The 24,714-nt window shown below is 44.8% G+C and overlaps 7 protein-coding genes and 2 non-coding genes across 10 annotated transcripts; 6 read left to right on the top strand and 3 right to left on the bottom strand.

Moving 5' to 3' along the window:
• The first annotated feature begins 5,574 nt into the window (after positions 1–5,574).
• On the top strand, positions 5,575–5,645 carry Trnag-gcc. The gene has a single exon. It is a non-coding gene; the product is annotated as a tRNA-Gly (tRNA).
• A 2,555-nt stretch (positions 5,646–8,200) lies between these two features.
• LOC120446537 (F-box only protein 39) lies at positions 8,201–11,146 on the top strand. Its single transcript, XM_039627553.2, has 6 exons — positions 8,201–8,516; positions 8,581–8,720; positions 9,403–9,651; positions 9,706–10,050; positions 10,117–10,551; positions 10,778–11,146. Exons 1-6 carry the CDS (start codon positions 8,429–8,431, stop codon positions 11,054–11,056), a joined length of 1,536 nt encoding a protein of 511 aa, XP_039483487.1. The 5' UTR covers positions 8,201–8,428; the 3' UTR covers positions 11,057–11,146.
• Positions 9,011–9,081, top strand: Trnag-gcc. Its single transcript has one exon. It is a non-coding gene; the product is annotated as a tRNA-Gly (tRNA).
• Positions 11,147–11,849: 703 nt separating the features above from the next.
• Positions 11,850–12,199, top strand: LOC120445998 (vitelline membrane protein 15a-3). The gene has a single exon (XM_039626732.1). The coding sequence runs from the start codon at positions 11,877–11,879 to the stop codon at positions 12,126–12,128; it is 252 nt and encodes an 83-aa protein (XP_039482666.1). The 5' UTR covers positions 11,850–11,876; the 3' UTR covers positions 12,129–12,199.
• A 576-nt stretch (positions 12,200–12,775) lies between these two features.
• Positions 12,776–15,234, top strand: LOC120444706 (leucine-rich repeat-containing protein 18). Of its 2 annotated transcripts, XM_039624579.2 has the most exons (6): positions 12,776–13,515; positions 13,574–13,756; positions 13,838–13,985; positions 14,273–14,584; positions 14,875–15,044; positions 15,105–15,234. In XM_039624579.2, exons 1-5 carry the CDS (start codon positions 13,185–13,187, stop codon positions 15,035–15,037), a joined length of 1,137 nt encoding a protein of 378 aa, XP_039480513.1. In that variant the 5' UTR covers positions 12,776–13,184; the 3' UTR covers positions 15,038–15,044; positions 15,105–15,234. The 2 variants fall into 2 exon arrangements, with proteins under 2 accessions (XP_039480513.1, XP_039480511.1); XM_039624577.2 differs by having other exon boundaries at positions 14,875–15,180.
• On the bottom strand, positions 15,183–16,551 carry LOC120444707. Its single transcript, XM_039624580.1, has 5 exons — positions 16,466–16,551; positions 16,003–16,408; positions 15,807–15,933; positions 15,392–15,747; positions 15,183–15,336 (listed from the first exon to the last, which is right to left on the bottom strand). The coding sequence occupies exons 2-5, from the start codon at positions 16,011–16,013 to the stop codon at positions 15,183–15,185; spliced, it is 648 nt and encodes a 215-aa protein (XP_039480514.1). The 5' UTR covers positions 16,014–16,408; positions 16,466–16,551.
• A 118-nt stretch (positions 16,552–16,669) lies between these two features.
• Positions 16,670–19,395, top strand: LOC120444703 (EF-hand domain-containing family member C2). Its single transcript, XM_039624574.2, has 5 exons — positions 16,670–16,808; positions 16,867–17,420; positions 17,536–18,055; positions 18,114–18,635; positions 18,745–19,395. The coding sequence occupies exons 1-5, from the start codon at positions 16,758–16,760 to the stop codon at positions 19,393–19,395; spliced, it is 2,298 nt and encodes a 765-aa protein (XP_039480508.1). The 5' UTR covers positions 16,670–16,757.
• A 15-nt stretch (positions 19,396–19,410) lies between these two features.
• LOC120444704 (2-hydroxyacyl-CoA lyase 1) lies at positions 19,411–22,043 on the bottom strand. The gene is made up of 4 exons (XM_039624575.2): positions 21,845–22,043; positions 21,095–21,290; positions 19,788–21,027; positions 19,411–19,724 (listed from the first exon to the last, which is right to left on the bottom strand). Exons 1-4 carry the CDS (start codon positions 21,893–21,895, stop codon positions 19,505–19,507), a joined length of 1,707 nt encoding a protein of 568 aa, XP_039480509.1. The 5' UTR covers positions 21,896–22,043; the 3' UTR covers positions 19,411–19,504.
• Positions 22,044–22,428: 385 nt separating this feature from the next.
• On the bottom strand, positions 22,429–24,179 carry LOC120444705 (sodium channel protein Nach). Its single transcript, XM_039624576.1, has 5 exons — positions 23,776–24,179; positions 22,983–23,719; positions 22,797–22,914; positions 22,623–22,732; positions 22,429–22,568 (listed from the first exon to the last, which is right to left on the bottom strand). Exons 1-5 carry the CDS (start codon positions 24,165–24,167, stop codon positions 22,429–22,431), a joined length of 1,497 nt encoding a protein of 498 aa, XP_039480510.1. The 5' UTR covers positions 24,168–24,179.
• Between the last annotated feature and the right edge of the window lie 535 nt (positions 24,180–24,714).

Raw genomic sequence — 24,714 nt, 5'->3', positions numbered from 1 at the left:
GTATATGTATATTGGTTATATATTCGGCTTTGGGGGGCCAATCAAAAGTTAGTATTTAAAGCTAAAGCGAATTACTGACTGTTGTGATTAGAAAGGAATTTTGAAATATTTCATCGACTTTCAATTAAATGTTAGTTGTTGTGCACAGTTATTCGATTTTATTATGGTTATTTTTACTTAACTAACCTCTAGCATCACAGCAGTTTCGTTTATTGTCAAGTGTGCACAAAACTTATTTATTTCGCCTTTTTCTTTAATTGAGGGAACTCTTAATATTTACATTTTGTGTAACCTCAAGTTTGATGCCCAATTTTGGCAATGCTAGCTTCATCAATCAGATCAAATACCAATTTTTACTTCTGTATGCTCATCCTATTTTTCAATATTAATACATTAAGATTATGTTTTTATACAAGCGAAAATCAGTGTTGGCATTAGCACGGCATATACTTGGAGCTACTTGGAGCTACGTAGCCCACCATCACCCACTAATTAAAATGCATATGGGCCAGCTAACTGACAATAATTAGCACACAAACGCGCGCAAACAAACACACAATTAAAAGTGCATAAATATGCAAGAATTGTGCATGTTGGCAAAGGTCTTGCCATAATACAACCGAAACGAACCGAAGCGAACCACTGGGTATAAAAACTAAAGGCATTATAATGTCAGGCGGCTGGCTTTTATGCACACGTCAGGCTAATCGCTAGCACAAGCACACCTCTACCTCTACCTCTACCTCTACCTCTACCTCTACCTATTAGAGAAGGGGGATGTGCAACCAAAAGCCCCATATCCTGGCTACATAATACCCCCATGGAACCATCTAACCATCTAAAACCGACTGCTTGTGCGGGGCAAATAGAGCGAAACCATAATTGTTGTACTTGGCAACTTGAGTTCTCTCTGCTCGCTTTTTGTGTCGTAGTCAGCAGCCGCCGTTGGGGCCATGAAATATGAATAATGTCAGTCCCAGGACCCGTTCACAGTTGGCCAAATGTGGAGGAGGTGGATGGATGGACGGATGGATGGATGGATGGATGGAGTTGCTGCTGCATGTGCTCGGCAGTGTGATGTGCGTAATATTTGCTAAACCCATTTAATGAACCCCCTTCCTAATTTCGCTTAATTCGCTGCCAGCGGGCGCTTCGCTCTTTTGGGTGGAGAAGATAGTTTGACTTGGAGAAGGTTTCGTTATTATACCTAATGAAATGGGGCAGGAGTCAGTTTCATGGGCTCGTAACTGCAAATTGGCCGTACTTTACAGCCAACATCTCCGGTGACACGAGCCGCGGATGATGAACACTATGAGGTATTTGCATTTTAACCCTCACAGTATAATATTTGTTAAGCCACGTGGCGGTAATTAAAGTGAGTGGCCAAGTAAGGATGGCTTAGGTGGTGTGCGTGGCAACCTGCTTTGCGTTGATAAAAAGATTTCCAGTGTCTGGAGTAATCATTGCAAAGTCTATTAGCAACAATTATAGCTGAGCATCATTAGTTTTCTTAAGTACTTCAAATGCTGTGGCATTTGCTAAATTAAGAAAAGAAAAAATAGAGAAGAGAAGGATTTTGAAATGTCAAAGTAAGCAGCCATAAATTAATACATTATTGTATAAAAAGTAAACTGGCCCACCAGAAGCTAAAGAAGGCCAAAGAATTGAAAATTTGTTTATTTGAGTATGCAATTAAATGTCGCATGTCCTATTGAGGCCACCCACAGGATGTCCAAGGACCAACATCCTGTCACGAAATGTCACTCGTGACTCGCTGCACCATTGGGAACCACATGTCAACGCTGATGCGAAAATTGTCAAGGGCGATTCTTGCGTTAATCCAGTGAATGGTGTATATGTACATGTATATGTATTATGCAAATTGCATATTAAGCTGAAAACAGCATTTTAATTATATTTATAGGCCGAATTTTTGCAAGCTTAATATTTCTTAATTACCCTAACATTTTGGGTAAACACGTCAGTGGCAAACAAAACGCTATTTTCTCAAAAAATTTACAAAAAAATACAAATTTAAATTTACTTAGATCTAAATTTAATTTGTTATATTTCAGGTTAAGATGATTTTCAAAGTCTGGTAACAGGACGAAGGACACTCATCAACCACTACAAACACAACGGACTAAGAGGCTATCAAAACGCATGTTGTAAAAAAAAATAAATTTTTAATTTACTTGCTCTTTGTATGACAAGTTCTATAAAGGGAAACTTCTAAATAAAGAACTGCAGGAAAATGTATATTATTCTATAAAATAACTCTCCCAAGCTTTACAAATCTGTAATGTATTGAAATACCACAAAACGATATATATGCCTTATCCATGTTTTTAACAAAAAGCTATTAAAAGAAGAAAGAAACTGAAGTGTCCTTTATGCAAAATAAAATTTTTTTAGTTTTCAAAGTTTATTTATTTAATGGATTAAACTTTTAGAAGTTCAACTGTTTACACACACTTTTCAAGTCGAAGAATTTCAACATGTCAAGTGAGTTCCCGATGTTTGCATGTGTGTGGGCGATGTAATGAAATCCCTTTAAATGTTTATGAAAAATTCATGACGCGTGCAAATGGCGCGAAAACAAGTTGGCCCGCGAGTGTGTGGGCCAAATTGAAGGTGGAACGGAGGGAGGGGCACCAAAAGGGGGGGGCGGCGGGACCCGGACGACCTGGAGCAGCCATTGCATGGGTGAAAATGATGGCGCCAAGCTCTGCCGGACACGCAGCGTTGCATGCAAAATATGTTATGAAAGGAATTCGGACGTTGTATTGTGTATTGCCAACGTGGTTTTTGCTGGCCTCAATGGTCTGGTGGCCAGTTGGCCAGTTGGCCAGTTGGACACGTACATCAGCCCGAGCGACCAATAAGTGAGCAAGTGCATGGACATGGACGCATCGGAGTGCACGTGATCACAGAAATGAATCCATTTGTTTGTTAACTCATTTTATCTCAATTATACGCAAACAATGGGATTAAAGGATAGAACGGGAACACAAATAAATGCATGTGCAATAATGGAAAGCTTGTAAAGTCGAACAAATTACCAACAACGGCTACCAATGCTGGCGCAACATCGCATTATCAGCTTACTTTGATTAAAGAACGGAAAAATATGTATTTTTAAAATATTTGTTGTGTAACTTAAAAATTATAAAGTACAAAAATGTTGAAAAATTAAGTTAATCTGAAATCCAGATCCATACATTTCGATATTTCATAAGCTTTGATATGCATTATCCTTTTCCATCCCTAACGATATTTTCGTAGCATACTTATGTGGGAACGCGTCAGTGCGCAAACAGGACGGCAACATTTGAGAGGGAGAAGGGGAGAGCGCTCGAACAACTTTGACCGTTTCAATACTAATGAGGCTGTCAAGTGTTTTGCATAAAAAACCGACCAAAAACGAGTCGAGGTAAAGAGGGGGAAGAGGGTGTTCAGTTGGGTCGCTCTTTTTTATGTTAATGGTTAACACACACGCACTGCTGGCTGTGTGTGAGTGGGGCACGCACACACAAGTAAATTAAACTAGGCAGGACGCCGTTTGTAGTGCAAGTCAATTTTTCGATAATTTGAAAAGTTTATTTAATACAAAACGTGATTCAATTACAAAACTGACCAAAAAATACACACGCACTCTGTACATGGTATGCTGGTAAAGGGAAATAGTGTGAGTGTGGGTGTGTGTCCGTGTGTATGTGTGCGGCAGGATGTGTATGTTTCGTTGACTCCTTGCACAAAAAAAAATATCCTAGTTTTAGCTTGTAAAGCGGCGAGTGTGCGCCATTTTCGCAGCTGTCCCCTGACTTGGCCATTATTGTTGCCGCCGTTCGTGCCACACAATGGCGCTTTGTTAATGTAACGGAAATGTTGCGGGGAAGTTGGTGGCACATGTTTTGATCCTGATCATTATGCGTTTCACAGGTTTCGTCGAGGCTGGGCAGTGCAATTTCACACCAGATACCTGTTAGCACTTTGCTCACTAACTTATATTTGGTGGCCAATTTAAATTAGGTATCAACATTTCTTAATGTTCATAAATAATAATAAATGACATACAAGATACAATTTGTATTGTGAAACCACAGACACCGCAAATGCAAGTCAATTAATAAATATTCAAATTAATAAGAAGACAAGACAAGTCAAGCCACAAATATAAAAAACTTTTCCAATTAATTCAAAGTGCCTAATTCACTAAAATATTCTTCGAAGAGAGTATTAACATTTTGTTATCGCAAGGATAATTCTTTTAGCGCTCTGCCGTTTCTACCTTTTTTGTCAACTTGCCGCCAAACCAATGAATTTTTATGCAAATTGCAGTCTCCTTGCAGTTGACAGCGCGAAGGAAGCTGGCGACGCACTCCCAAAACTTTTTCCCATCCCCGCCAGAAACACTTGAGGCATCGCCATAAATCTTTGAGCAGTTTTCGCCACCACCCGAGTTTCAACTGGATGGTTTTTTGGGGGGGGTATTCGGATGGGGTGAAAAAGTCTGAAGCTTGTTTACCTTGTTAGCATGGAAGGACTTGTGGGGGGTAGACTGTTGAAAAATACTCGAGGCAATCAGACGGAATTTGCATAATTTGACAATTGTTTTCAAATTGCAATAACCATTTTAGCTTAATTGTTTTCCACACGCCAGCGCAAATATTCTTTCCACTGGCACTGCCTTAATTCCTATTCATTTGATTAGTGGTCCAAAGTTGCTCCTTCTATACATTTTTTGGGGGCAACTGCCACAGGCAGAAACTTTTTCAATTCAATTGCAAAATAAATATTTTACAAATAATTGCTTTGCCACACCCCCCGCAGCCAGCAAAAATAAAAGAATATTTTTTGGAAAAAGTTTCTATTTTATACGCCACTTTTTAATGGCCACACAATTTGCTGCGTTTAGCAGTCGCCATTTCGAGGGCGGCCAATTCCTTCCGATGAACCGCAGCTGCTGCACAATTAAAATGCATGACTATTGTCAAGTAAAATTGCTTGCTGTGACAATGGCAGAACAATCGAGTCGGGATGAAACTGAAATGGGAAAGAGAACGAAAACGGAAGCGGGGACGGGGACGGAAGTTGAAAGGGCCATGGAAATTGCTGATGTGATTGAGCCCTATATGTTTATGCAAACTTTTTGGGCTTTAAGTTATCCACTCACCACAAAAACTTTGCATAAGCAGCAGCTGCGCTTTCGGATTTCATTGTTATTTTAGGCAGTTTGAGCTGTCACAAAGTTTGCCGGAAAATGGACAAAACGAACTTCCCAAAAAAAAAAGTATGCAATCGGATCAAACAAATGTAATCTCGACCCAGTAGAAGGTAAGAAAACTTTTTACAAACTCCTTTAGGAATTAGTAATTGAGTTTGATTCAACATGTAAATATACTCTATATAGATAGAAAATTCTAAACGGATTGCATGAATTGGTCAATTTATTGGATCTATTTTTGTATACATATAAATTATTTGAAATACAGATAAGAAATATCTATACTATATAGTTAAGATAAGCACCAAAATGAAGTGGAAATATTTTGACATCTCAACTTTCACCAAGCATCGGTGGTTCAGTGGTAGAATGCTCGCCTGCCACGCGGGCGGCCCGGGTTCGATTCCCGGCCGATGCATAATACTTTTTTTCTCCTTTTTGAAAAAATTTAGCAAAGACTTTAAATCATTTTCAAGCACTTAAGAAACAGGGCAAATCATTACTTCTGCCAATTGCCTTTTAAAACAAAGAACTCAACGAAGATCAGTAATGCGTTTACAGCCAAAGGAAGTGCCCTCCAAGTAGCCATTAAAATGCAATTCACAAATGCACAGTCAAGCCATACATCAAGCTTCTTGGTGATGTCCCCCAAGCAGAAGTCAACAATTTACATAACCACATGGCAGAGTGGCATTGCGGCATAATGGGTCACACCGGGTCGGGGCAGTGGTTAAAATGCAACAAAATTATACATTAAATTCCGAAACTTGGCAACATCCGATGGCCAAACAATGGCCCCAAACAGCTGCCAGTGCGATGCACCTGAGCAAGGCCAGCAAAACAAAACGCCAGAACCAACAATAACAGGACTTGTTTGGCCGCCTCCTGCCGGCTTGGTTAGCCAAGCCAACCAGCCACTTCCTGTTTCCCAGTTTAAGCCGCCGTCGACCCACCAGCACGCAGGGCGGAATATCCATATGCATATTTCGACCGGCTAGCCTGACCCATGATTTCCACAAATGCGGTGCCAGAGGTGCGAGAACAATGAGGAAAATTAGAAAAGGCTCATTTAAAAAACCAAAGAGATAATTTCCACTGGAAAAATCCAAAGATTAATGTTCATTTAAATGGTGTCAAACAAAAGTCGGCAACCTTATTTTATAAATAATATTTCAATAATAAATTCAATGTTTTAATAAATTATATTTTAGCTGCAGGCCGTATAAGGATGAAGACTAAATACCATCAGATAAATGTGTTTGCTATGATTAACAAAATGCTTTTAATTTTAAGTTAAATGGAAGATTAATATGATAATTATTAATATAATAAAAAACACATTTTTATAGTTTTTTATTTTGTAATCGTTCGTTTCAAATACCTAGCTCACACACTCATCTCTAACAGCTGCACACCCAAGCCATTAAATCGAGTTTACAAACAATTTCGCAGCCCTGGAAAACGCTACGAGATGATGGCCGGTTGGCCGGCAGACACAAATAAGGTTTTTGGGTTAAACTGCAAGTTTTTGTTGACATTTAAATTTGCATGGCAACATTTTGGTCGCCGTCCCAACCCAACACAGTACGGCCCGTCATATTTGATGTGTTCGCAAACCAAAGGCGGAAGGGCGCTTTTCCAACTGTCAAGCGGCTGGCTGTGTGCATATGTGTGTGTGCATATTTTGGCGAGCGGCGAGTATGTGTTTTAACTGGTTTTAAAATTGTTTTAATTAAGCCCGTATTGCTGCGCATTGTTTCAGCTCTTCCCCCTCCTCCTCCACCCAGTCAGACGACTCCAAAAATCCCATGCCCATTCCCGCCACTCTGCTGGGCTCATTCAATATTCAACATATTTTTAAGTGCTTGGGCGCGGAAAAATTCCGTTATCCTAAAAGTATGCAACGCAGAGAGGAAATTGCAATACGTAAAAGTTGCCGCTGTCGTTTTCGCTGAATAAAAAGTAGAATGGTAGGGCCAAACAGGTGCCAGGAAAATGGCCAAATGCCTTGCTGCATTCTTCTTGGCGGGGACCCATCAACATAAACAGCTGTTTCCGCTAAGTGTACCTGGACACTCGACCAACTTGGCCATATTACGTATACGTAAGCACGGAGCTGTGGTGTGTGTGTGTGTGAGAAAATGACAATGCACAAGTGGACAAGTGGAAAATCGGAAAACGGGATAACAACTGGCTCAGTTGGTGGCATCATCGAGGAAACGACGTTGGCATCGTTTGGTGGCCGATGGAATTTTCTTCCGCCTTCCACTGAACAGCAAAGTGGGGTCAAGTGTCAAAGGCAAAGAATAAGGTAACGTCGGAATTGGTAAGTAGCTAACAGCAGTTTCTATACTGCTAAAGGTAAGGATTGTACATTTGAGCCAATGCTTAGAAGAGTCTTTTAAATAGTTATGCTTTAATAAAAGCAAGGTGATTTTGTTTAATAATTTGGCATAGTAATAGCTGAGAAATATTAGAACATTGAAAACTAACGAATGTTCTCTCAGTGCATTATTTTTATTACAACACGTGCCTAAACGCACACTTAGCTGCACATGCAACGAAACGCGGATCGATCAGATCACCACAGTTCCAAACAGCTCAAGTGTTTATTTATAATTTACACCTCAACAGCCAGCGGTGGCATCAACAAGTTGCCCCAGTTCCGTGCCACGCAACGGAGGCCCTAAGACCTTGCCCAAAGTGCCGGTGTCTAATTTTAAAATCGGCCAACGAAAACAACAGAGAATCGAAATCACAACAGTTGCCATATCTCGAGCGCAGTTCCAAGCATCAAGCAGACATCAACAAAGAAATAATAACCAAAATAAATCGGAAGGCGCTGCGAAGAGAAGACGAGTGTACCTAACAATTTCGAGCGCGAGAACTGAAAACAGTTTTTCAGTTTTCAGTTTTTTTCGAAAATAGCCAACAGTGCGATTTGAACGAATCTGAAAGAATCCCAATCTATTCGGGAGACAGTCGCTGGCCAAACGCGACGCAACTGCGAGTGCAGCGGACAGTCGGTCGATTCAACTATATAAAAATAAACCGACAGCAAGAAGAAGCTGTCAGCGCAGGCTGTGCCAAAAAAAAAACCCAAAATTTCAAAATTAGAGTACATATAGTTCTGTGCCGTCGCAAGCGTTGTAAATATTTCGGAAATTCGTAAAATAATAATAACAATAGTCCCACACAAACATGAGTGAATTGGGCCTGAGGCGGAAGAGCAGCGCCCAGCTGGAGGTTATGCAAAAGGCGGGCTGGAAGATCGATGGAGACGAGAAGGGTAGGCCACAGACTCCCCAGTCAGTCACCGGAATAATCCCAGTTTTCCCCACCAAATCATCCAGCTTGCTACATAGATGTGGACGAGGATGAGGACCAGGACACCGAAAACATGATAGAGTCCAACTGGCGATACCTGCCTGATCTGGTGCTCGAGGAAATCTTTACCTACCTCACCCCCAAAGAGCGCTACTATGCTGGACTGGTGCGTATGCTGAGATATCGCAATAGTTATAAGCTAGTTGCTTTATCACATAAATAATTATTTATTATACACTAAAACTAAAAAGTCAAAAACTGCTATATATATATATTATTAATCTAGTATAGCACAAAACAGAGGTCATAATTAGAGATCGTTCTTTTAATAAATTCTTATAATAAATACACGTTAAATATAGAACAAAGTCATGATACATCTTTATAGGAGTTCAATTAATTTTGAAGCCTGATTATCCAGAATTAGAGTTATTTTGAAATCCACCCCTTCACCAAGCATCGGTGGTTCAGTGGTAGAATGCTCGCCTGCCACGCGGGCGGCCCGGGTTCGATTCCCGGCCGATGCATACCACTTTTTTTTTAGACTATCAGCAATTTCTATTAACTTAGATATTCCCTAATGCTTTCAACCGAAATATTTTAGAAAAAAATCGTTATGTTTACATTACTTCAACTCAGCGTGACCTTTAAAAAGTAGAAAAGCAGCAGCTGTTCGATATCCCAAAAGATTGAACATTTTCAAAGCTTACTTGATTTACAATGGGGATCTCTGCACGAAAAGCTGTATTTGGCCACATTTAATAGGAATATTATTATTTTATACATATAAAAAATATAATCTTTCAAGTACTATAATTAAGGTTTCCCCATTTTGTGAACTTTTCCAGGTTTGTCGGCAGTGGTACAGAGCCTTCTATTTGCCAACTGTTTGGAATAACTTTTTGGTGGATGATCGCACCCTGACCAAGCCGAAGTTCAACTACTATTCCGGCTGGCAGTTTTGTCTCGATCACATGCGAACCCAGTTCTGCCTCAATAGAATCGGAAGATATGTGCGTGGAATAGAGTTTCGACCGTGGCACAGTTTCAATAACATCTTCCAGTTCATGACCATGCTAACGTGGAACATTGACAAGGTATAAGAATATTCTTCTTATTAGAAAATATAATATAATTTTAAACCTTTTTAGGGCAGAGAGGTGAATCCAGATACACAGTTCATTGGCATCGGAAGTCGTATACGAACACTGGTCTACCACTTTCCCTGCAATATGTCACAGCCCAACGATCCTGAAGGAATTAAGCTCTTTGGCACTGGAGGACAACTGCTGAGGGTTCTAAAGGAGCTGCTCCTGCGATTGACAGATCTTCACACACTCAAGCTGGTGGACTTCGTATTGGAACGATACGAGGCGAATCACTTGCTGGACGAAGTCGTTTGCAGCTGCTGCACCAAAATGAGGGTGCTCAACCTGGTGAATGTGACCACAATGCATTGCCCCATCATGCATGTGGGTCTGTTTCTCAATCTGCAGGTGACAGCGATTCAATTTCATTTCTTGCCACACTCACACACAACTAAGCCAAATATTTTGATACAGGTGCTCACCATATCCCCCCAAAACATAGACGATGACGTTTTGTCCCTGCTGGCGGACACCAAATTGCGCCACCTGCACCTGCTCCAAAACTGCTACACCCCCAATCACCTGACGATAAGTGCTTGCGGCGTGAAGGCCTGGCGAAATGTGAAGAAGACCAATCCGCGCCTGCGCGTTCACCTGCGTTTGGAGAATCTGACGGACGGCGAGGTGGTGATGCAGCCGGAGGCGCCTGTCCACAGCATCACGTACTGTGCACCCCAGACCCGGATACGGGCCGAGCTGCTCGTCCGCATGGTGGACCACTATAGGAGCACCCTGGCCATCTATGGACACGAGCTCCTGCCGCGCTTTTGCAGCCCCAAGCCTTTTCACAGTCGCATCGACAGTTTGATGTTGCTGATGTGCCGTCAGTGCTTCAATGTTGACACTCTGGTGAGTTCGAACATGCTCATATCAAATCTCAGTGCTGAGGTAATTTTAGTCCTTAGCAACTTTTTCTCTTAATTGATATACATATACCAGAATATTATACGGATTATGATGTGGTATACCTAAATAATAGCTAATTCAGATTAATAAGCTTGGAAATGGGTGACTAATGGGTGCTTTTCTTAATAATATTGACACTCAATTAACATCTTATTATTCTATCCCCCAGATCATACGCGAGAAAGTTTCCACGTCGACGCTTTTGCTCATTGCACACACGGCCAAGAATCTGCAGCATCTCCACGTGCGGCGATTCGCTGTGATTCTGCGCTGCGATTGGCCAAGGCATCCGGAGTGGAGCGATGAGTTCTATAACTGGTTGAAGCGGAATTCCCGATCCTATGAAGCCGTCGAGCGGGAGATCTCACAAATCCTGGGCTACAAATGGCGCCTGCTCAGCGATCGCGACTTCAAGCAGCTGACTGTGAATGTCAAATCAGGAGCCTAGATGCCAAGGATTCGACGAACTTTGTATGCCTATTAAGACTTGTGATAAACGGTGTAGAGCTTTAATAAATACCCCAAATATTAAAACCAATTAACACCTTGCAAAGAGGCTATTGATATTTACATTACTTTTGACTCTGTTTATCCATCTTGGTACGAAATTTCCAAAAAGCACTTGCCCGAATGATTTAAAAGCCAATGCATCCGAAGTAAGTGCATTAGTTTGTTGAATCTTCCCACCAGAATCATGAATGCAGTAATCGCTCTCATCGTAATTTTGCTCATCGTTGCTGCCGCTTTTGCAACGCCACATTTTGGAGCCGATTCCCACCACGATCCCCACCACGATCCCCATTATGATCCGCACCACGATCATCATCTCTATCGGCACTACGATCCTCATGATGATCCTCACCACGACCCTCACTACCACAGCGAACATCATTAGTAGAAAGATAAACATGTAAAAAGGACGCAAAGAATATGAACATTTGTTCAACAATTTAAAAATTTAATAATAATAAATAAATGCAAACTATAAAATAAACATTTAGTATTAAAAAGGGCTCGGTAAATAATAACTTACTAAGCAAACCCGAAACTCATGTGCAAAATAGTTCAAACGACTGCGTGAATAACTTTTGCGGGGGAAATACATCTCATGGGGTAATTCGCACCTTTCGGCAGGTGAAATTGAATTTAATTTGTTTGTCCACGCCGTGATTGAAATTCCCAAAATCGTAACGCTACCTTCACAATGCTTAAAAGCAGATAGCTTCTCCTCAGGTTGCTCAGTCGGTTGCGAAATCTTGGCAAGAAACATGAAAGCTATAGTCGCTCTTCTCGGAATTGTGCTGTTCGGCATTGCTGGAGCGATGGGTACACCTGTTGTAGTTGGACTGCCTCTTCCGCTGCCAATTGGCGTGGGATTCGGAATACCACCGCCTCCACCACCACCTCCACCGCCACCACCACCTCTGTCGTACGGATACTATTCGTACCCCCAGCACCACCACCATCATCATAATCATGGATATGGCTACGACTACGGATATGGGAACTATGGATATTGAGAAACCACTGAGTGGGAGTGTAGAATATTATGGAATGTGTTATATAATTTATTAAACTATTTATACATAAATGGAGGTTGTTGAAATATTTTTAATAGTAATAATAATTTTTATTTATTAAGGCATACGGGGAAACTTGGAGCCCCTTTGTGTCCTTCTTTTCTATTAATTCAGCCCATTTGGGCGCGCCGGCTAACTACAGTTAGCTTTTTCTATTTTACAATGATTTTACTACAATTACATAACAATCACAGAAATATTGAAATATTGAATTTGAGATGAATAAGCTAAAACATGTTTGCTTTAGGTGTACAAACATTGCTCATTCAAGTACTATGAATATGAAGTCAGTGGCTTTTACGAAAAATTGATGAAAGCTCAGCTTGGTTTTTCCCACCAAGTAAACTTTCCCAAATAGATTTTATGGATGCTTGCCATAACCCCTTTTCTTTTGCCACAAAGCTCTTGCAACAACAGAGCTTCGAAAGCTTGCCCTTTGCATTTGGCTTGCAGCAACGACCTTGAGTGCAGCAAAAAGTGAGTGCCCCGAAAAGGGGAGGGCGAATCAATGCACCAGGAAAATTCAATGTCAGTGCCAAAGCTCGGAAGGCATTTAACCGCCTCCAAAACGAAACGGTATACTTTCGGGCACTCAGTGAATTACGTATACGACGCGTTGGTCAGTGAAAGGCTCTATGATGGGTGGTGATTCGTTTCGTTATTGAAACAATAAATAAGTAAGAAGAAAATCAAATTCAGAGGCGATGGTGCTCGCCACCGCGAGAAATTGCGACAGGCCAGTGAGACAAATTTAGCCAAGATAGATAGAGATTCTTGGTGGAGAGCAAACTGTTGCTGCTGATTCTAGTGGTGCTGCCACTGGGCCTGAGCCACTGGGTGGCTGTGGTGGCGCTGGTGGCGGTGGCAGTTTTTGTTTGGCGGGTGGCGGTGCCAAATGATGATCATGACCGCGTAGAGACGCAAATAAATATAATTGAAACACGACCAAACTATAAGCAAATAAGACAATTGTGTAACTGCAACGGCATCGTCAACATGAACAAAACGATTCTGCACTGGAGCTACCTGAATTTCAAGGATGTGCCAATGGATCTCTTTCTCTACGAGGACCTCGAGGAGGTCTATCTCAAGGAGAACTTCATTTCGGTGATACCCAAATGGCTGCTGAACATCACCACACTGAAGTTCATTCATCTGGCGGGCAACAATCTGAGTGAACTGCCTGCGGACATCTATATGCTGGAGAACCTGGAGTTCCTGGACGTATCCAACAATGAGCTCAAGGAGTTGCCCCCCACACTGGGTCTCCTCTTGAGTCTCCAGCAGCTGAATGTGTCGGGCAATCAGCTCACCGAACTTCCAGTGGGTGAGTAGAATGCTTTACAGTTCCTACAATGGAATCCATGCACTTCAACCGCTTGCAGAACTCAGTGGTTTGCGCAATCTGGAGCACCTGAACATCGGCAAAAACCAATTTCGCCGCCTGCCGGTGCAGCTGAGCGAGTGCGTCCGCCTCAACGAGCTGAATGTGAGCGACAACGAGGCGCTGGTCCACATCCCCGAGCGCATCTCCAACCTGCCCATGCTGCAGTCCCTCGCCGCCGATCGTAAGTGAACCCGGGCATCGGTATACGGTATCCGGATCTGTGATGGTGGAGGAGCGCTATAATGTCTTCTCTCGTTGGCAGGTTGTGCGCTCGTCTACTTGCCGGCAGCTCTCTCCAAGTTCATGAACCATGTGCGCATCTTCCACAACACTGCTATCAACTACATACCCATGGTCTATGAGAGGTTCTATCAAAACTTTTACGACAACCGCCAGCGAAATACTCCCGTGTAAGTAATTTTACTAACTCTGGTGCTATAACAAAAATCGAACTGATAAAATTGGTACTGCTATGCTGAATATTTGATGGATTTATTTGGCAGCCGTTTCGTAAACAAATTTGGGTCTTAATAAATTCGATTTGTTTGTATTTCATTACGCTTTTCCTGGCCGATTGCCTTTGAGCATGACTAAGGGATTTCTTTTCAACTGTAGCAGGCAAAAGAATAACTTATTTTAGGCAGAACTTATTTTGTAAAACATCCTTTTCTTACATTATATCACATCCTCTTTCCAGCGCCGTTCATCGCAAGGGTCTGTTTTGGGTCCGCGAGCTAGAGACCAGCACCCGATTGCTGCTTCCGGTGGGCACTCGCACAGTATTTCCGGTTCCGTCGGCTGACAATAGGGTATCGCTGTACGACGACTGTCTGCATGCTCTGCAGACACTGAACCGCTTCACGCCCGTCTACGAGAATGGCGCCATGCATCGACTGCTGCCAGAAGCGTACATCAGTTCCCACATCAACAATGGACCCATCGCCCGCTGCACGAACTCCACCTGCTCCAGATGTCTGTATACCTCGTACTACTTCATGGTCGTGAAAAGGTGGGTTTGGAGTTACGCTAATGTTTGCTTGGCGCTTGTCATGTGGTTATTGTTTTGATACCGCCGAAACCGGTCTGCTTTCTAATTAGGAGAAATGGACCTATCACAATCGCAAGAAGTACAGTGAAGACTGTCTACGAAGAGAAGTCTATCTTTTTCTTAGCTTAGGAATCTTTAACCATTTTCGGAAAATTGTAGCTTTACCTCTTAAAATTGTGTATTACAATTGGACTTGATCTGGATGAAAACATTAGATGTATTTTTTGATCATGATCAATTACTCTTTTTAGGCGTGGCAGTACGTCCAAGCAGCTCTTCACCTGCAACTTCTGCACCAATCGATGCGGAGTCCTCTGGTTGACCAGCAATGACAAGAAGTACTACCAACTGGCTTGGCGACTGTCGGATGATGACGACGACGATGAGGCGGATCAGATGGCCAGTGGCAAATAGAGCTGCAGTAATTGAGCTGAACACGCTGTATATAATTATTTAGTTACATTTAATTATCATTAATTAGTTTTGTACATGTCATGTAAATGTAATCGAACTACTGGCAGCCAGCGCCATTTGTCCAAAGAGAAATCGAATTCTACGGCTAAAGAAAACTCTGTTTCGGTCCTCGCTCATGGAGGTGTATGTAGTCGTCCAAAACGCAGTGCTGGGCCTCTGGAAAGGCTTTTCGACAGTCAACGCCATGGCGACCCATCCTGAAGGCATCCAAATACCTCCCGTCCAGCGTTCGATGAGGTCTAAAGGATTATATATGATTATCTATGGCTTGAGCTCACGTGGAAGTCAACTTACCTTAACAGCCTGTGTAGCAGCTGGGCGTAGAGTCCACTATGCTCATCCACCTGACCATTCTCGCAGATTAAACGTTCCAGACAGGCACTACCATTTTGACCCAACTGATTCATATAGCCCTCGGCGAACTTGAAGAGCAACAGCTGCGGTTCATCCACCAAGATGCGCGCTGGAATCGTTGGAGGAGCTAGTTGGGTCAAAGGTCCCTTGAGATTTCGGGAACCATCCCAAAGATTCCACCAGTAGATTGGAGTTTGCGGCTCATTGAACTGATAGTGAAAGTTCATCAGCCAAACCAACTGGCGCCACACTTTTTTCTCCATTAACGGAACCGGAAATGCACAACCCGAAACAAACTGTAGTGACACACATTATTGTATAGCGATCAATACTCAATAAATATTTGATGTCCCACCTTGATCACACCGCCATTCTGATAGATCAGGAAACGCTTTTGCCGTCTGTGATGTCGCCACGAAGTGAGATTGGCCTCCAAGGCACTCGCAGCCACCAGAGTGAACAGGAGCAGTATAATATTCCTTCTATATTAACAAAAGAGGAGTATGTGTCGGTAAAAACTAAAAATAACACTTCATGGCTTATTAACTCACAACAGGTTCATGTTGTCGCTTCTTGTGTTGCCTGATCGAGCTCTGGGCAACGTTTACCACCTCGATTCTTACAGCTTCGGTGCCATGGCTTTGTTCTACGAGAGTTTGTAAGCCGGCGAGATGGGTGTGTGCATTGTGTTAGAGAGAGGTGATAGAAAGCACGTGATCCTATGGGTTTACCTACTTTTGCCTGCCCGACTAATTAGCAAACACTGCGTCTGCGCCACCAGACCACTGCAAACGATGGCTCTGACTTCGGAAAGTCATTGGACCGCGACACCAATTTAATCCCCGATTGAAATGCTTTCGGGTTCAGCGGAAACGTCGCTGGGACGTGAGTCAACTACGGGTTGGATTGCCACTTGATGTATTTGTGCATCTATAGGCAGTTAAGGCAGTTATGTATCTATAATTTAAATATATGTATTATTTCACATTCTACGTGGTAGAACCTGACCCATACTTTCCTTGGAAACCAGAGGCAGTTAGTCGCGCTGGCTTGTTGGCCAGTTGACTTTTTGGGCTGCCATGGTGAGGTGGCATTACCATAGCTCCGTTTGTTCCATTTATCGAATAGCAGCGGAAATGTCGGAACACTCAAGCAGTCCAGTCCACAGTTCAATTGCGTGGCGTTAACTGCCATATACACAAGTGCTTTTGGCTTCAAGGCAAATGTAACCACAACGATTTGGCTAAGGAAGTGCAGCAAAATTTGATTTTGGTTTAGCCAAAAAAGTACGAAATTATCTGTGAAAATGATGCGACTACCGGGAATGCCCATGCTGCCAGGTGCGCAGTTCTACGATGTAAGTTTAAGCAATGGTATTTATACCCTCCAATTATTAACCTGGAGCTCCCTGGCAGCGTGGCAAGCGTCGCCATCCGCGACAGCAAACGCTGATGCACTACCAGGGCATCCAGATGCTGTCGGACCGCCGGGAGCCGGAACTGGTGGAGCCCAATGGCATTGTGGCCGATCCCAAGTGTCCGCCCGTGCCCGCCCAGATCAACAGCCTGTGGGCACCGAAGGCCACCACCAAGCTGCCACCCTGGCTGGCCTACGACAAGCAGGTGCTGTGCTTCAACGCCTACTTCAAGGAGAACCTGACGGAGGTCTACCACGCTCCCTACCAGGTGCGCAAGGTGAGGATCTTCTTCTACCTGGAGGATGGCACCATGCAGGTCACCGAGCCCAAGGTGGAGAACTCCGGCATACCGCAGGGCTGCCTAGTGCACCGCCAACGCATCCCGAAAGCTCCACCCACCGACCGCGAGTTCATCTCCATCTTCGACCTGAACGTGGACACGGATGTGCAGATCTTCGATCGGGTTTATCACATAAGTGGATGTGACATCTTCACGCGACAATTCCTCAATCGAGCCGGCATCTTCGTGCCTGAGGCCCAGCAGGAGCCATGGTAAGTCAATGAATCCTTTTTCCATATGAAAACATGGGATCTCTAGCAAACAAATGTAAATGAATATTCATTGCTGAATTGAATGAATCAAAGCCTACTTTGCATTCTTTTTTAGTGATCCCACGACAGAGATCCGAAAGCGTTCAGGCTTGAAGCAAACGGCTCACACCAGCACTTCGGCTCTGCCCAAGAAACATTCGTTTGCCCAGTTCCTGGAGTTCGACAGGCGAGTACTTAAGTTTCAGGGATATTGGAACGATCGCAGTGAGTTTGGCGATGTGCGAAAGCTGGAAATCTGCTACTATCTGGCCGATGACACCATTGACATAAAGGAGAAATTTCCACGAAATTCAGGGCGAGAAGGACCAACGACTTTTCTGAAGCGAGGCAAGCTGCCCAAGGAGTTCTCTGGACTGCCATTGCCCGGCCAACAAACGGCCATGACATTGCTAAATGTCCTGGGAAACAGTATGCGCGATGTGCGTTACGTAGCCGACCCGTTGAACACCGGGCAAAAAGATATGCAACATTACACCGATCAGGATCTGCAGATAGGCGCAGTCCTAAATGTTTTCGGGAGATCTGTCGTACTTACAGGCTGCGATCAGTTTACACAGAGCTACTACAAAGATAAGGTAAAGTTAAACTAATCTTATAGATTGATACATTTAATTTCCAATTACCCTTTTGAAGTACGGCATCCAAGAGTTCTGCCCGCAACCGATTCCGGAGCGCAGTGATGTTCGACCGTACACTCAAGGCGGCATGGCATACCGCCGATTGCCACCATACAATGGCTGGGGTAGCCACGAGGATTCCGAGGGCAACTGCATCACCGTGGAGCCCAAACCGCCACAGGCCGACTTCAAGAAGCTCTTCAAGTACGACGGCTGCATCCTGCGCTTTGGGGCCAAGCTCATCTCGGCCATTCGGGACAATGGGGAGCGCGACTTTGTCATCAGCTATTTCCTGGCCGATGACACGGTGCAAATCTATGAGTCGTCACGTCGAAATTCCGGCTTTCTTGGCGGCGAATTTCTTAAAAGGGCACGTGTACCACTGCCGGGTCAGGATATGTTTAGCTCCTCAAGACCCGAGTACTTCCGCGCCAATGACTTCTATATTGGACGCACGATGACGCTTAAGGATCACATTTTCCACATTGTTTCCGCTGATGAATTTACGCTGATGTACATGGAGCAACATCCCAGCGAGGCAAGTCTATCAATTACTTTATCATCTCTATTTAATCCAGTATCATCCAAATATCATATTGTTATAGTAACAATTCTGTAATACCGCCTTACATAAATTCTATTTTCAGTTCCACGTAGCAGACATACGACTAATCATGCAGAAGATCCGCGATGCAGTGCGTCCGGATTACAAGCAGTTTGTGCTGCGCTGCAAACCGGATGGCGACCTCGGTGACTACTCAACCGTTAGCTTCGAAACGCTGCGCTCGACTCTCCTGTCGTATCTGTCCAAGGATCGCCTGCTCAACCATGAAATTGTGACCGTGTGTCGCTTCTTCTCGGCTGAACAGGCAATGCCTCCCAGCTGCGACAGGAATCGAGTGCGTGCCGCCGCCCAACTGGAGCTGAAGCGAGCTTTGTGGAACGGCGTGGATCAGCTAAACGATCACCTCAGCCACATTAATCCGGCATGCAAGCCGTACATCAGCGAGAGTCAGGTAAGGTCTACTTTGCGAGGCTGCCGGCTGCCCTTCAGCTTGGAGCTGGTGGAGGACATACTGATGGTGCTGCAGCGCAACGGACAAAACGAGATTGAGGTGCGCGACTTCCTCGCCTTCTTCAACATGCGCAACGACCAAGTGCCCGACATTGCTCCACTCAACATTGCCTTTGAGCTCTGCCCCAAGTTGCCATTCCTGCACAAAGGCCGCCTGGTGGACTTCACATGGTTTTTAGACTACCTTGGCATTGAGGAAGAGCTAAAGCGAGCCAACAATTAAGGGGTATAGAAGGCGTATCAAAAATTGCATGTATATACAGAAAAATTCGTGGCAATATAACTTTCGGAATGGTGAACTTTGTGCTTAAGACCTAAACGCTAATGGTATTCTACAGTTTGGACTCTGTGAGCCAGTTGAAGGACTGCGGCTTGCGATCGGATGACGGGCTGATGGCCACGTTGATGATGGTCGGCCTGTCGGTGAGCTGATTGGCCGCCTTGACAGCCGCCTGCAGCTGTTCGATCTCCGTGCAGAAGTAGCCCTGCATGCCGAACATTTTCATCATCTCCTCGTAGCGCACCTGAACTCCCAATGCCGATGGTGGTGTGCTGCAAGATAAGATTAGCCGTAAGTAGTTGTACCAGATAAACCGATAAGCTGCTAGCACTCACATCTGGGTAAGATCGCCCTCACTGCGAATGGCCTCAAAAGTGTCCTTGTCGAAGCCGCCATAGATGCCGTTGTTGTTCACAATCACAATGGTGATGGGCAGCTTATAGCGCACCATAGTCTCAATTTCCATGCCCGAGAATCCGAAGGCGCTGTCCCCCTCCACGCACAGAACTCGCTTTCCGGGCGCAAAGTCGCGACAGAAAAGCGCGGCGGCCACGGCGAATCCAGGTCCCACGCCCATGGTGCCAAAGGTACCGGCATCCAGGCGGTGACGCGGCTGCTCGTTCAGCAGCATGGAGCGACCAATGTCCATGGTGTTGGCGCCCTCACTAACGATGATCGTGTCCTTGGGCAGCAGCTCACGCAGATGGTGGAACACCGCGTAGTAGTTGAGTGGCGTCTCCGTGTTCAACGACATCTTTTGCACAGTGTCCCGGTTCTGCTTGCACTTCACGGCCAACTGCTTCCACCAATCCTGCTCGTAACCGAAGCGGAAGTTAACAGCGTTCATTTGTTCGAACAATTGCTCGGCGAATGGACGGATGTCCGCCTGGATGGCCACCGAAGCCACAACTGAGTTATGCAGCTCCTCAGGATTAATGTCCACCTGGATAAACTTAACGTCCTTGTCGTAGCGAGGAGCCTTTCCGAAATGAAGAATCCAGTTGAGGCGAGCGCCCAGGAGCAACACCACATCGGCCTTTTGCAAGGCCAGTGTGCGAGCGGAGGACACGCACTGTGGAGCAGTGTCGGACACAACGCCCTTGCCCATCGGAGTGGGAAGGAAGGGCAGGTTAGTGTTCTCGATGAAGTGGCGCAGAGTGTTCTCGGCATGGGCGTAAGCGGAACCCTTGCCCACGATCACCAGGGGTCGCTTGGCCTGACGCAGCAACTTGGCGGCCCTGATCACATCATCGTGCGGGGGATAGGCAAGTGGGGGAGCCGGATGGGCCGAAGCCTTGTAGATGCGAGCCTCCTGGGCCTTGGACTGCAGGATGTTGCCGGGGAAGTCCAGGTAGGCAACTCCAGGGCGTCCATAGGTGGCATAGCGCACCGCCTTTTCCACATGCAATGGAATTAGAGCAGCAGTGGCCGGACGGGCGGCGTACTTGCAGTACGGACGGGACAACTCGACCTGCGGGCACTCCTGGAAGCCTCCGATACCCTCGTGATCCTGGTTGGTTGCACCGCCAATGACGATTAGTGGCCAGCAGTTCACCTGGGCGTTGGCCATGCCACCTGGTTGTCCAATGGAGTGGGATTAGTAAGGATTAACCCATGCGGGATATCCAATTCGTATTCTTACCCGTAACATGAAGCAATCCCGGTCCGGACACAACCAGGCAGACTCCCGGCTTGCCAGTCAGGTAGCCGATGGCCTGGGCAGCGTAGCAGGCGGCTTGCTCGTTCCGCATACCGATGTACTTCAGTCCGGCGGCCTGGAAGGCCATGGACAGCTCGATGACCGGGATGCCGATGATGCCAAAGACATACTCCACGCCCTGTTCGGTATCACAAATAAAGCGCACGTATTTAGATTCACTATTTAGCCATCAATCAATAATTCAACTCAATAGCTTTGGAAATTTATAGAGCACATCCACTATCCAATGTGCAAACACGTTCTTAAGTGATTTGCCCGGAATCCGGTTAAAGTTTTATTGATTTTAATCTGCCCCCCGGCGATAATCGCCGCTGCAAGCACCAAGGTGTTTGGGTCGTGGTCCCAAACCTTTGGAACATGGTCTTTATCAAATCCGTTCCGTCTTTTTATTAACCGGAGTAATCGGGTGGCCATTCTCACCAACAAAAACAACAGCAGCAGGAACAACAAACACACTTACAGTTACCAAGTGTTTTTGAACTTTGCACAACAAACAGGTGCCTCAAGATAAGAGACCACTCCATTGTTCTTGCCAGCGCCACAGATTCCGCGGCCCCCGCGTTGATAAATGGCATGTATACAATGGTGGTAGCTGGGCATTATCCCAAATGCAGAAAAGTGCAGTGCCAAAATGTCGGAAAAATGGCTGGACGAACCAGGTGATCCTCTTACCTGTTGCTTCAATGACTCGGCAATTATCTGTACGGCTTCAACCTCGGCCATTTTGCGCGGTTTTCAGTCCTAAATTGTGCTAAAAATGTATTATACCCCGACGCGTTTACTTGCGTACTGGCCTAAGAATTTGTTAAACAAATTAAAATGTAGAGTCCAACAGAAGCGGTGACCGCTATCGATGCATCGGTATCGATGATTGACTATCACGAGGCAATCGGTTGTGGTGGCTATCGTTGCCAATAGCCAGTGTGTACGTACGCGATAGTCATTAAAAGTAAAACTTATTCTTTCAACATGCAAATAAATTCAGTTACGTATATGCATTTCATTAAAAACGTTGGAATGTCAGTGATTTGTTAATATCTAAAACACTCTCATCTCTAGTATTTAAATATCGTAAAAAATACCAAACGTGTAAACTAAATCAGTTGTGAACAAATACCAACAATTATATTAACTCGTTATCGATGCGACAGCCCTATTATCGATTTGGCGCCTTATTTCAAATTTTTCTAAGAGACCAACATCGATCCTTATATTAACCATTTTTATTGAAATGCTTAATTTTAAAGTGATTAATTTTATTGCCACGCCTTCCTGGGTTGCTGAGCCTTCTGGAGTTGGTAGTTGATATACAGACGATATGTGCAATAATAAAAGAACTCAACCACAGAAATCATACTAAGACCCAAACAAAGGTTAAAGATGCCACCCAAGTCCGCTGAAATAACCGGAAATTAAAATACCTCAATTTTACGACTTTACTCCCACTCACATAGAAGTCCTACCCAAGACATAACGGTCACTTTCCGGATGACTGGAACCACTTGTTTGGCCAAGTAGACCCGGAGAACGAAACTGTCGTTGTTTAGCAGCTCCGGAGAACTGTTTAAACAATAAAGAATAAGAACTAGTCAATAACCCAGCAGGTAACCCATTTTTTACTCACTAGTAGCGGCTTACGGAGTACTGATGCTGATTGAGATCTGTTTTGTAGGACAGCGTGGAGTATGTGACATCATAGCAATTGGGCAGGCACTGATCACAGCGCACACTTTTGAAGTTATCTACACACCCGAAAAGAGGTAAGGAAAGAAATTTACATAAGGAGCACCTCCTGGAACCCAAGACCCACCATAGTTGGCAGAGTAGCAGAAGGTGTCGTTTAGATTGCACTCCTTGAACTTGTTGCCCACGATGGGCAGCAGATATGGATGGCAGCCGCACTTCTGGACGATGGCCTCCGTCTGGCAGGCGAGGAGGCAGGCGGCCTGCCGGTAATTGCTCAGCTCCAGGTCGCCCGAGATGAGGCAGTCCCTCTTACGCTCCGAAAGCTCCAGCACCTCCACCGAGGAGCTCTGCACCGTGGGCGAGACCTCCACAAAGCTCTCAGACTGAGCGGTAATGGTCACCGAGGCAGCCGCCTCAGTCACATAGTCCATGGGATGGTGGACCAGCACTATAAGGCCAGTGTTTAGGTTCCGCTCGCTGCCCTCCGCACCCACGAAAGTCAGACCGCCGTCCATGCCAAAGATGTTGGCCGAGAAGGGCACGAAGCTGGCGTTCCGGGGATTATAGTTGAAGGAGCAACAGGGTCCCAGGTACGCAGTGGTGGGAATGAACGATAGGTACTCGTGGCTCTGGTTGCACTGGAACTCCGTGTGGCCCCAGAAGCAGCGCTTCACGTAGTCGAAGCATCCCGGACTGACGGCCATTGCAGCCTCCCAGGTGGTCACGTTGTTTAGCCGAAGAACTGCATCGGTGGCCCGATAGCTTTCGTGTCCCGGCGGTTCAAAGCTCTGATCCGTGAAGGCGTTGAGGAAATCAAAGCCAGCGATCACATCTGCTATGTCGTACTCCTTGGGAATTTTGCTATAAGGAAAGCAAAACTGTAAATGGATGTCCTAGAAAAAGTGCCAGCTTCTTACAGCGTCTTAACATAGCGATCGACTCGCTCCGAGTTGACCACTTTTGGGCTGCAGATGGTAACGCCCGGGAAGGCGACGTCCGTAATGGAGAGATCATTGGAAATGGTGTTTAGGATGGGGTACGAGTAGAACTTCAGCCACAGCAGCAGGGTGAGATAGATGCTCAGCAGGAGCAACTGCAGCAGTACCGACGACCAGATGAACCGGGACAAGCCGTAGGTGCGATTCCGCCGCATTAGCCACATGCCACTCAACTTGGTCCGCTCCGTGTACTCCCAGAATGTGGCCAGTATGGCCGTCCTGAGCATACTCGGTTCCTTTCTACACTTCCTGCTCTCACCGCCTTTGGAGGTCCTTTTGCTAGGTGATGGCCACTTTCCCGACTCTATCATTGTGTACTGTCTGCAGCTGGTACTCAACTTGCTGGCTTTTATAGGCCAGGATAGTGTCCTTAATGTGTGGAATAATGGCTGCTAATTATGGGTTGATTGAGTGACTAACTTGTGAAGGGAATGTGGCTCATGTGTTGTGACCATTAGCGGTAAGTTTACTGTTCTAAAAGTTTATTACTCGATTAATTAACTTGTAGACAATAAATACAAATTTCACACAACTGCGTTGATATTTTATTAAATATTTTAAGCTTTTATTTTGCTTCTGAATGAATGAATTTCGCACCACTTCTATGACTCAATATCATAATTTTTATTTTAAAGTGAATTTTCACACCCCATAAATTGCGAATTGACTTCGCCGCTAACCTACTAACAACTTGTTGGGCATGACGTTAAAACGCAATTAAAAGCTGATATTCGTTAGTTGAAAGTGTCCTCAAATTTGATTAGCATTCGACTAATTACGGGTGTCAATTCCGTTTCATGAAGCATGAGTTCCTAATTTTTCGGCAAAGAGCCGCAACCAGTTCACCGGAGAATAATC

The sequence above is a fragment of the Drosophila santomea genome, chromosome 2R (genome assembly GCF_016746245.2).
Source record: "Drosophila santomea strain STO CAGO 1482 chromosome 2R, Prin_Dsan_1.1, whole genome shotgun sequence".
In the NCBI taxonomy this organism is placed as follows: Eukaryota; Metazoa; Arthropoda; class Insecta; order Diptera; family Drosophilidae; genus Drosophila; species Drosophila santomea.
The sequence above is the reverse complement of the archived record's forward strand: the minus strand, read 5'-3'. Positions and strand labels throughout refer to the sequence as shown.

What these genes read in the sequence shown, in the direction of transcription:
- LOC120444707 (XM_039624580.1), bottom strand. An exon ending in AGAATGGCGGTGTGATCAAG is followed by an intron (nt 15,748 to 15,806) that starts GTGGGACATCAA and finishes GTGTCACTACAG; the next exon opens with TTTGTTTCGGGTTGTGCATT. An exon ending in CTGCTACACAGGCTGTTAAG is followed by an intron (nt 15,337 to 15,391) that starts GTAAGTTGACTT and finishes ATAATCCTTTAG; the next exon opens with ACCTCATCGAACGCTGGACG.
- LOC120445998 (XM_039626732.1), top strand. Translation starts at nt 11,877, where the DNA reads ATGAAAGCTATAGTCGCTCTTCTCGGAATTGTGCTGTTCGGCATTGCT.
- LOC120444706 (XM_039624579.2), top strand. Translation starts at nt 13,185, where the DNA reads ATGAACAAAACGATTCTGCACTGGAGCTACCTGAATTTCAAGGATGTG. An exon ending in GCTCACCGAACTTCCAGTGG is followed by an intron (nt 13,516 to 13,573) that starts GTGAGTAGAATG and finishes AACCGCTTGCAG; the next exon opens with AACTCAGTGGTTTGCGCAAT. An exon ending in CGCCAGCGAAATACTCCCGT is followed by an intron (nt 13,986 to 14,272) that starts GTAAGTAATTTT and finishes TCCTCTTTCCAG; the next exon opens with CGCCGTTCATCGCAAGGGTC.
- LOC120446537 (XM_039627553.2), top strand. Translation starts at nt 8,429, where the DNA reads ATGAGTGAATTGGGCCTGAGGCGGAAGAGCAGCGCCCAGCTGGAGGTT. An exon ending in TAACGTGGAACATTGACAAG is followed by an intron (nt 9,652 to 9,705) that starts GTATAAGAATAT and finishes AAACCTTTTTAG; the next exon opens with GGCAGAGAGGTGAATCCAGA. An exon ending in GCTTCAATGTTGACACTCTG is followed by an intron (nt 10,552 to 10,777) that starts GTGAGTTCGAAC and finishes TCTATCCCCCAG; the next exon opens with ATCATACGCGAGAAAGTTTC.
- LOC120444705 (XM_039624576.1), bottom strand. Translation starts at nt 24,167, where the DNA reads ATGATAGAGTCGGGAAAGTGGCCATCACCTAGCAAAAGGACCTCCAAA. An exon ending in CTGCTACTCTGCCAACTATG is followed by an intron (nt 22,915 to 22,982) that starts GTGGGTCTTGGG and finishes TCGGGTGTGTAG; the next exon opens with ATAACTTCAAAAGTGTGCGC. An exon ending in TACTCCGTAAGCCGCTACTA is followed by an intron (nt 22,733 to 22,796) that starts GTGAGTAAAAAA and finishes TTGTTTAAACAG; the next exon opens with TTCTCCGGAGCTGCTAAACA.
- LOC120444703 (XM_039624574.2), top strand. Translation starts at nt 16,758, where the DNA reads ATGATGCGACTACCGGGAATGCCCATGCTGCCAGGTGCGCAGTTCTAC. An exon ending in GAGGCCCAGCAGGAGCCATG is followed by an intron (nt 17,421 to 17,535) that starts GTAAGTCAATGA and finishes ATTCTTTTTTAG; the next exon opens with TGATCCCACGACAGAGATCC. An exon ending in AGAGCTACTACAAAGATAAG is followed by an intron (nt 18,056 to 18,113) that starts GTAAAGTTAAAC and finishes ACCCTTTTGAAG; the next exon opens with TACGGCATCCAAGAGTTCTG.
- LOC120444704 (XM_039624575.2), bottom strand. Translation starts at nt 21,895, where the DNA reads ATGGCCGAGGTTGAAGCCGTACAGATAATTGCCGAGTCATTGAAGCAA. An exon ending in CCGAGTCATTGAAGCAACAG is followed by an intron (nt 21,291 to 21,844) that starts GTAAGAGGATCA and finishes GATACCGAACAG; the next exon opens with GGCGTGGAGTATGTCTTTGG. An exon ending in GAGGGCGATCTTACCCAGAT is followed by an intron (nt 19,725 to 19,787) that starts GTGAGTGCTAGC and finishes CTTATCTTGCAG; the next exon opens with CACACCACCATCGGCATTGG.